At 36.7% G+C, this 10875-nt stretch overlaps 1 protein-coding gene across 5 annotated transcripts in view; it reads right to left on the bottom strand.

Annotated features, from left to right (window-relative positions):
- Positions 1–2071: 2071 nt before the first annotated feature.
- Positions 2072–10875, bottom strand: part of PPHLN1 (periphilin 1) — a 107487-nt gene continuing 98683 nt past the window's right edge. For all 5 annotated transcript variants that reach the window (XM_004694777.2, XM_004694779.2, XM_012734146.1 and 2 more), the window contains one exon: positions 2072–4368. In XM_004694777.2, the coding sequence (XP_004694834.1) occupies positions 4174–4368 (195 nt within the window). In that variant the 3' untranslated portion in view covers positions 2072–4173. The remainder of the gene's footprint in view (positions 4369–10875) is intronic.

Here is a 10875-nt window from a genome sequence, read left to right as displayed (position 1 = left end):
TCCCAGCTTAGCTGAAGGAAAAAAATAGGTCTCTCGCTCAATCTCAGAACAGGCCAGCCACGGAGGCCCAAGCTTTGCAAAAGTCAAACTGGTGCAGGGTGAGATACTTAGAGCTCGGCATCCTACTCCTAAGACCCAGGGATGCAATCTGTTGCTCCAAGTAAATAAAATGTGAGCCTCCTGGTGGCAGAGGTTCAAGGCTCAATGCTGTCAAGTGATCACCAGTCACTGCGGCCTGAGTTCAATCCCTGGCCAGGGAGCTGACACATGTAGTGTACCTCAGAACCCACACTGCTCCCCTCAGCAGTGTGTTTCAGTGGATCCACCTATTCTGCTCCCTACTGTGTCTCTGGTGAATCCTCTCACCCCCTGTACCTCTGGCCTACACACTAGTCCTTGCATGCATAAATAAAAATAAATCTTTAAAACACAAAGAAAACGTGATCCTCATACGAGACTCACAATCTAGTAAACTTGCAGTGCTCAGAATCCCACTGTGAGGCTTCTCTGACTGTCCACATGTGTATGAGGCTTCACCAACAGTTGTCATCAAATGAGATTTTAGAATACACTTGATTAGCTCAGTGGACTGCAGTTTTTTATATAATCAATCCCCATTATTTACCCCAAAGTCAACTGTAATGAAATTACACTCAGCATGGCACTAGCCTGCTGAGTGTTTACTAATGGGACCGGAAGGTGAGCTGCCAACAAGAAAGGGCGTTTATGTCTCTTCCACATAACAGGTGCTTTTCCTCCAGGGTCACACAGGGATCCAGTCTCATCTCATGCCTCTGTGGCAAATCAAAGTTGGGCTGCTGATGATCATTTGGGAAGGGATCAGAGACATGAAGAAGACACATCTGTTGTCCCAAGGGTCTCAGCCTGTGAGAAATACTGTGTCTACTCAGACCCGACAGGAAAGAATGAAACTGCATAATTAAAATTAACCTCAAAGAGGGACACAGCAAATATGGTCGTAATCAGGCAGAAATGTGACTCAATTTCTTTAGCATGTAAGGAGAGAACAGATTCTGCCAATTCCCTCAGTTATGGTCTGCCTCTTGCGCACATCCCATCTTCCCCCACTTAATTGGTGAACCTCAATACTACTGAAAGAACTGGCAGGAAGGAAGTGATACACATGTTCCCCAAGACCCACATGCCTGGGTCTGGCAGGCAGTGTGTGGCCTCTGCTCTGGGGGCTGCAGGCTGATGCCACCTGGGCCATAGCCGGCACAGCAGTGAGTACTGTCTACCACCAGTGTTTCAGGGGTGACCAGAACTCCATCTCACAAGTCCTTCTTTGCAAGGGAACTTAGGATCCCATGTAAGAAACTCTGAAATGGAGCTGAAAGCAGATGCAATCCTTCGTCAGTGCAGCCAAGTCCTTTCCTAAGAGGCTCTGGCCTCCCTTCCTCCAAGAGAGTGTGTCTGGGTTGTGAACTGTCTCTGGGCTGGGAACTGGTTGAGGGGCTGAGAAATCAGCATCTTGGTAAGGACAACAAAGGTGTTATGTTTAAATATCATTCTAAAGTAGGAAAGGATAAATTTCAAGCTTTCGACATTCACATTCTACTCCCCACCTACCTTTGCCTTCATTTATTTCTTTTCCTCCCCAATGGGCTTCAGTCTACGCTCTCAGAACTTTCCCCAAGCCCTTCTCTCTTTCTGGACTTGAAATATTTCTTCTTTGCTGCCTGAGTAAGTCCTATTCACTTCCTTTTGGAGCACATACAAGTAATAGTACTCAGAATGTTCCAGAATTCTCAGAGCCAGGTGACAATATGGTTCTTACCCTCAGGAGTTTTAATCCTACAATTATCTGAAACTCATTCATAAACATAACAGTCATTGAGAACTCCAGTGTGCTCTATCTCATTTAACTGTCCTCTCAGCTAGCAAGATGCTAAGCCAACAAAGTAAATAGTGTCTCAATTCTTAAACTTCTTCTGTCCTACATGCTGAGTATGTAACCTGAATACTGAGAAGGAATTCTGTAGTACAGAGTAATAAAAAATTGACATTTCAGCAGAACATTAAGCCTGTTAAAGAGAAAAAATACAATCTATTTCAATCTGGTTGCTTTATTTTGCACTTTTAAAGTTCACAAGCAACTTCACAATAGCTGTTTTCCTGGTTGATATCAAGGCTTTATGATAAGAGAATAAAAACTATCACATTTACAAACAAAATTCTTTAATCAAGAACATTTTGCAAAACACTCTGATACTATCCTGAAAGTAAACAGACAACTTAGAAAAAAACAAATATACTTAACACTGACAAGTCTATCAGGGTAATGCTGATAGCAAGCTACAAGCAGCTTTAGGTAGTGGATATTAATTGGGAATCGGGAAGAAAAAACTATCTGTTGAAGCTACATTTAAATGCATCTGTGAGGAAAACTTGTCTAGTTAATTTCAACAGTGTAAAACAACTCCTCTGCCTCAGTGGTAGTTTCTCAAGGTTTATTTTCAATCTTAGGGGATCCTGACGGAAAGAACTGAATCCTGCATTAGAATATTTAAGGTGGAAAAAAAAAACCCCACAAAAATACCATGAAGGGGGGCAGGGGAAAACACAACCTGTACTTTCTTAGTCTTTGTAAAGTGGGTAACAAATAAAATCACTGTTCATATTAGAGAATACCAGAAATGATGGGCAGAGGCTGGTTTATGTATACCATACAAATAGCAAAATTAAAAATCCAAGGTATTATAGGGAACTTAAGAAAATAACTGCTGTCTTTATTATTTTTTAAATTTGTGGAATGGCATAACATATTTTGAGGAACCCCCCCCCACCATAGGGTCCACTATAATTATTTTATACTGCTATTTTCTGCCTTTAATAAAATTTTTATCTACTCTGTGGTAGTTCTTTAGATAATTATCAACAGAGGTCACAAAAATAATGCCAGGATTCAAATGAGAAGTGGAACCTAAACAGAAAGAGGACAGGAGGACAAAGAAAATGGGCAGTAAAAAAAAAACATGATTTTGAAGGTTTCCTAACCAATGCCACAACATTACATATTTTGGAAAAATGCCACTGGGCAGCTGGGAGTGACCAGGAAATGGAATATCCTAATTCACTAACCCGTGATCGGTATGGCTTGTTCACTGTTTTCACAGACGGCTTGGTCGGGGTAGTTGGGCTCACTGCCTGCTCTGTTTTTTTTTTTTTTTAAAGAACACTTTTGCAGGGTTAAGAATCCCTAAGAAGGTCTGCAGCAGGGTAACTAACTTGTTAGACTGCAAGTAGAGATTAACAAAGGCATAATCTGCAAACTATTTAATCATGGACATGTGAACAATCATCTTCCTTCTTGAGATGGGGAATATGGACAAATGGAAGAATGAAAGCCCCTTACTCCTTTACAGTCTAAATTTTTCTCTTTCAATTAGAAAAAAAAATTTTTTTTCAATTAGAAAATTTTTAAACAAATTTCAACTTTATAAACAGTCCTCACTGCTCATCTCAAAATGCCCCCTTTCTTAGACTTATATAATAGTGTTTAAGATTCACATGTAGGTGCGAACAGTCAGGAATTTTAAGATTTTTTTTCTTTTGGGTTTATATTAATAGAAGACATTGAGTTCATCTCCTCGGTAAACAGATTTTATTATGAGGTGTCTTTCAGAAATGTAAGTGCTCTATTTTATCACAATGAGAATCATTCTCAAAGCAAATATTCTCTAAGATATCAAAGTACTCAGCTTTTGAATAGTATACTTAAATATATTTAATGTGACAATGCCCAACAAGTCAAAAATATCACATCTCAAAATTCTGACATGTTGTATGGTATCACTGGATCCTAAATGAAAAAGACTTAAAATGTTTTTAAGTGGAATGATCTCTAACCTATAAATTACACTAGTGTGACCAAACTAATGGAAGACGACAGAACATGAGTGAGTCCTGTCCCCTAGACTGCTTTTTCAAAGTTTGAAAAATTAATTGACCATTATTTTAGTGGGGGATGGACAAAAAAATATGGACCTGGTGGCTCTACATATGGATACCTTACATGTTTATCTGATACTGGAATGTGGTCAACTATCATAAAGTATCTTTCTTCACAAAAATTCCATATATTAAGGATTTACACAATTGGGAGTGTAGGGGGAATGAATCTAGAAACTTTTTTTTTGCCTGAGCAAATTTCTAAAAAGGGTCTCCAAAATCTTGACTAGAGGTGTCATACTCTGCAATAAAATGCTTCAGTTCTTCGACACACCGCTCACCTATTTCATGTAAATTCTGTCTCAATGCAAACTGTATAGACTTTTCTAATGAAGGATCTTTTTCAATCAGCATTTTCACAACCATCCCGAAAGTTTCACAGTCTTGTCGGTAAACCTAGAAAGGTAAAATACATTATGATTAAGAGTGAAAATACAATCAGTCAAACATTGTGCTGACAATAGTAGGCAGAATTATGACACTGACGTCTACAAGGAAAATAATAACACTGCTGAGCCTTGCTCAGCCCCAGGAATCATTCTGCCAAAGGCCAGTCAGATCTCTGAGCCACAATGACAACTAGAATGAGCAGGAAAACAATGATGCATCCACTACTGAATGAAGGAGTTACAGGTGGCACTTCTCAGCACCTGAACTCGAATAGGAAAATATCAGATTAAAAGTGAAGAGAACATTAATGGTTTTATTCACTCACTGATTTGAAAGAAAAAAGTTTCTGAGTCCATAACTTCAGAGTCTTCGTTTGAATGATGGCAAGATGACACATGCAAAATTCTGTTTTATATATAAGTGACTATTAAAAAAAAACCTCAAAATATCTATTAGGGGGAAAAAAGTTTCAAGTTATAAATATTCAACCATAGTTAAAGTCATCAAGGCAGTTAAGCTCAACCTAATGTTATACTCACATGGGTGTGTGTATGTTTATAACACACATATATAAATATACTTACATATACACATATGCATGGCAACATACATTTTCTACCTCAACATGTACATTTTACATATCAATATGTATATATAATTTTCAAAAATTGCCCCCAAAATCCTCCACACTAAATGTCATCTCCATAATTTGTAGTCACAAAATGCATTTTAGATTTCTATTCTCTCTTTCATACCCTGTAATTTATGTACTTACAGAAAAATCGGTTAAATCTCCATGAAAACTAAGTGAAATATGAATTTCTAACTTAAAAGAAATGTTAATTTTCCTAAGTTTAACCAAAACAATCAAAATGTTCATTTTCTAAAAAGGGATGTTGTTCACTTTGAAAAACTTAAGAGACATGACTTGAGACACTGCTTAGCTTATGATCGTTTTATTCTTCAAGTGACCACTGTTGTGTGGTTGCTGCTGTCCTGTAAATCTCTGCAGTATTTTCCTTAAAAACAGCTATTTAAATTAATATTTAAGTTGGAATCAATTATAGGTTGCTAAGTTATACTAAATCCATCTCTTTGCTCATCTCATTATAAGCCCTAAGAAAATTAAAAGGATATAGCTCTTCAAATGACACAGAAGTCAAAAGATATAAAACCCTTCACTGCCTTTTCCATGCCAGCACTAATACACACACACAATTTTTACAAAAATTGATGAAATTAACTCATGCTAGCCATTCCATTAAATTTGAACCATTTAAGCCACCATCTATTATTGTTTAAGGCTTACTTACATAACCCAGAATTGATATCACTAGTATAATGAATCAACTGAGAAAACAGTAAACCATTCACATATTACATATGATCAAGACAATACAGCACCAACTAGTTTAACACACATATAGCACCTGATTTCTGCACAGGAAAGTCAAAGCCAGCGTGTTTTAGTCTTAGTGGAGGTAAATTCATCACCAAACCAGCAGCCACATAATCACAGCATTCTAACCCCAACCACAGGGCTCAGCAGACCGCTTTGTGGGTGGCCTAAATTTTACAGGCTTCTTTATAACAGATGTACTAGATGAGGATAATGTTACACTGTGAATTAACCTGCAAAATCCTTTAATGTAAATCTACTGTTTTACCTAAACTGTAACTCTTCGTTTAGCATATTTACAGAACATAATTGGGTTATACATTTGCATATCAAAAATAAAACCAGATTAAAAAGTGCAAACTACTGTCTCTCTGGAAATAAGATAACAAAAGCATTTAAATCTGTGTTTTGTTTTCTGACTCTACATCCTTTTAATAACTCATTGAAACAGACAAACTTTTGTGATTACTCGACAAGAACAATCAGAACATATTTCTCTAAGTCAGAGTGAATTTTCTAAAAAGACTGCTTAAACTGCTGGCTGGACTTTACACAGGAAATAATGAGTTTTTTGTAAAAGGAAGAACCTCACCCTCCAACATTTTATAAATAAATTCACAACTGTCAGAAACCTATTTCTGAAATCTGTTCCACAGTAAACTCAATCCCAAACAGGAAGGGTGTAGTTATCTGTAGATTTTATTTTCGTATGGACCCTAGCTGGAAAAGCATTAATAATCTTCACATTAGATAACTCCAGGCCACACAGGAAGATTTTTTGTTGTTGTTGCTTTTTCCCTACCAGACCTGGCCCTCAGCAAAATGTATAACAGGTTGAAGTATGGGTGGAGCTCATATAAACTACACAGAAACGTGGCTACATTCTCCAGCATAATGAAACACTACCCAAATGTGTTTTCACACAGTCCTTTATAAAGTGTCTGTGTTAACAAGCAAAGTTGTCACGAGATGCTTCTAGAATGAAAGGAATATGATGAAATACTGAAGCTTTCTACTATTAATGACGCTGCCCAGTGACTGGAAGGAAAGTACCTAACACACCAAACTCCCCCAATGGCTGGTTTGTCCTTTCTAAAATTGCTTGCTATTAAACTCCTATCATTTTACTCCATCTATCTTTGTTTCACAAAAAGAAAAACCAAAAATTAAGGCAATGTTTAGTTGTTAGAAGAATTTGCATTTCAGACAAACCAGACTGAACAAGCATTAGTTCTCTAAAAGCAATTCAGTGGAATGCTAAAGATTACAGAACTGTACAACCTAATAAAGTAGCTGCTAGTCAGAAGAGGCTACTTAAATACACACACACCACATATGTATATATACCCTTACCTGAATATATACTTTAAAATTTACATTAGTATTAGGAGGTAACTGGTTAAGTGCTCAGACATACCCACAACCTGAAATGGTTGGTGACCAAATGCAAATAATTAGTTTCTCTATCACAGTCCTATATAATTTCCTTTATATAATCTCAATTGCTTTAAATGCTGTGTATCCTATTTTGAGAAAATCCCATCATACTGAGAAAAGTAAAGGTAGACAATTAACACAGCATTGAGAAGACATTCAGATGTGGAAGGCAGTAAAGAAGCCATAAAGAAGAGAGAAGTAATCCAAGAGCAGGCATATTGAGTTCACATCCTGACTCTACTATTACAGGAAGGTGAAGCTTCACTCCCACCTGCCCAGATCCATGTCATTATCCCCGTACCTGCATATAAACAAGTACGCTACCTTACATGGTGCAGGTATGAACTGTTAAGGATTTTGAGATGGGTCAATTACCCTGGATTATATAGGCAGGTAAAATAAAATCACAAGAGTTCCTAAAAAGGGAACACAGAAGTTCAGAGGAAATGTAGTCACAGAATCAGAGGTTGAATCATGAGAAATAAAGACTGAGGAAGGAGCTGCCAGCCAAGGAATACAAGCAGCTCCTAGAAAATGGAATAGGCAAGGAAGCAGATTCTTCTCCAAGAGGCTCTGGAGGAAGTACAGTCTTACTGCTGAAGTCCATTTTGGATTTTACACATTCCTTTTAAATTCACATAGAATATTCACCAGGACAGACCACATCCTGGGCCATAAAACACAAATCCTAACGCATATTAAAGAACAGAAACCGCAGAAAGTATGCTTATAAAGTACAATGGAATTAAAATTCAACATGAAGGTAGCTAGAAAATACAACATTTAGAGGTTAGCTGACATGATTCTAAAAACACACAGGTCAAAAAAGACTCAAGAGAAATTAAAAGATTTTTTAATAACTTAAATTATTCAACTTAATCCAAAATATTTGAGATGCAGCATAAACAGTGCTTAGAAATTCTAATATTAAATGCATGTTAGAGAAAGAAAGCTATAAAAGTAACAATCTAATCTAGGAAACTAGAAAAAACAAAAGTAAATTAACTCCAAAGTAAGAGGGGGAGAAGTTAAAGGAAAAAAAAAAAAAGCATTGAAACTGCAAACGGTTTCAAAATCAATGAAACCAAAAAACTGGTTACTTTTTAAAAGTAATATAATAGTTTATTTTTACATCATTTTGTGCCTTTTTTCCATCTCAGTTGTAATCCCCGTGGGTTTTCAATCACCAAAGTCCAGTGCACTTTCCTCCCCCCACCATTTTTGATCCCATTCCCCATTCTACCCCTGTAAAATGTCTCTGGTATATAGTTGTTTATTCTTATTATTTTCCCCCCCTGGTCCTTTATACTCCTGCTATTAGTGAAACCATCCAGTTAAAAACTGGTTATTTTAACAAGCAATAAGTGATAAATTTCTAGCCTAGCTAACCAAACAGTTATTAATATCGCAATTGGAAAAGGGTCCATCACTACTGATTTGATGAGCTCTATAAGAATAAGGGAATGTTAAGAATAACTATGCCCCAAAATCTGGAACATCAATGAAATGCTTTGATGTAACTTAAATGAAAGATATAACCTATCAAAATTCAAGGAGAAAAAAATAATTTGAATATGCCTCTATCCCTGAAAGAAACTGAACCATCAATAACCTTTCAAAATAAAAGCAACAGGCTCAGAGGATCTCAAAGGTGAATTTTGCCTGACATTTAAAGAAGAAACGATAATTCTCTAGAATCACTTCTAATAAAGAAAAGCAGAGTAAACAGTCCCTAACAACTGTATGAGGCCAATATTACCCAACTATCAAAACCTAACAAAGGACATTATACAGAAGAAAAATTCTGTCACTATATCTCATAAGCCCAGGAGCAAAAAATCATAAAAATTGTTTTAGCAAATCCAACATACAAAAAACAAAAATATGCACCACTGCTGAGTAGGATTTATTCCAGATACATGAGGTTGGTTCAACATTTGAAAATCAAGTTAATGAAATGCACTATATCAGTAAATTAAAAAGAATAACCACATGGTCATATCAACAAATACATAAAAAGCATTAAAATCCAACACCAATTCATTGGGGGGCAGGGGGAGAATTCTACAAACTAGAAATAGTCATGAACTTCTTCAACTTGAGAAGAATGTTTACAAAAACCCTATCATGAACATCATAGTAAGAAAGTAGATGCTTCCTTGTAAGACAGTGAACAAGCAACTTTCACCAGTTTTATTCAACATCATTTTGGAAGCCTTAGGTGATGCAATAAGACAATAAGAAAAAATAAAAGACATACCAATAGGCAAGGAGAAAGGTAAAATCCTTTTTTTTAACAAATGATATAAATATCTAAAATTGCCCCCCCAAAAAAACCCCAACAAAAAAATTTCAGTGGAATTAATGTGATATGTTACAGGTTGCATGGTATATGGTACATGGTTATTATACAAAACCAACTACCTTTTTCTTAATTAGCAATTAATGATTAGATTTGAAATTAAAAATATAACAAAGCATGTAGGTTTGCAGGAGGAAAATTAAAAATCAAAGAGGATATAAATAAAATTATATATTCCATATTCACATATAGGAAAACTTAATTAAGATTCAGTTCTTCACCAACTTTATCTATAAATATAATACAATTTCAATGAAAATAACAGCAATCAGAACTTATGGGACACAGCAAAAACAGTAGTAAAAGGGAAATATATAGCAATACAGGCCCATATCAACAAACAAGAACAAACCCAAATAAAGAATCTCGTCTCTCAGTTGAAGAAAACAGAAAAAGAACCAAGATATCCAAAGTGAGTAGAAGGAAGGAAACAATAAAACTTAGAGCACAAAGACAATCCAAAAGAGCAATGAAGCCAAAAGCTAGTTCTTCGAGGGGGAGAGGAAAAGCTTTAACAGATACCACAGAAAGTCTAAGTATAATTCTAGGTGACTAGGAAAATATACATTCAAACATATTCAACATCCTCGACGAGGTGGCCAGTCTTAAAAGTATACAATCACTCAAGAAGAAATAGGGGGGAAACAGAGAAGAAATAGAAAAGGGAAGAAATAGAAAAACAAACCAATCTCAAACAAGGAAACTGAAACACTGATCAAGGGCCTTCCTGCTGGCAAAAGGGGTTACATCTCAGCACTATGAAGCTATCAGCAGTTTCATGCCGAGCTAAGGACCTGATAACTATTGGGTATAGCACACCTCTCCTCTATACCCACTGCTCCCCTGAGCAATGTCTTCAATAGATTCGCCTGTCCTGCTCCCTACTCTGTCTCTGGTGATTCCTCTCACCCCTTTCATCTCTGGCCTATACCCCAGCTCTTGTATGCATAAATAAAATAATCTTTAAAAAGAGAGAAAAAAAAAACTATTTCTTCTCTGTTTTCCCCCCTATTTCTTCTATTAAAACTCCCCCCAAATGGCCCTCCCTGGTGGTGCAATGGGTAAGGATGCAGCACTGCAAGCTAGCCACAACCACTTCAGTGTGAATTTGACCCCTAGCCCTGGAGGTGATACATATGGTGTGGCCCATATGGCGTGGCAGACCTCTCCTGACCCATCTGCTGCTCCCCTCAGCAATATACTTCACAATCTGTTCTGCTACCCACTCTTTCTCTGGTGAATCCTCTCACTGCCCCTGTACCTCTAGCTTGTACCCCATTTCTGTATTCATAAATAAATAAAAATCTTTAAAAAA

The sequence above is a fragment of the Condylura cristata genome, unplaced genomic scaffold, assembly GCF_000260355.1.
Source record: "Condylura cristata isolate star-nosed mole 26May11 unplaced genomic scaffold, ConCri1.0 scaffold00047, whole genome shotgun sequence".
Taxonomy (NCBI): Eukaryota; Metazoa; Chordata; class Mammalia; order Eulipotyphla; family Talpidae; genus Condylura; species Condylura cristata.
Note: the sequence above shows the minus strand (reverse complement) of the source record. Positions and strands in the feature narration are given on the sequence as shown.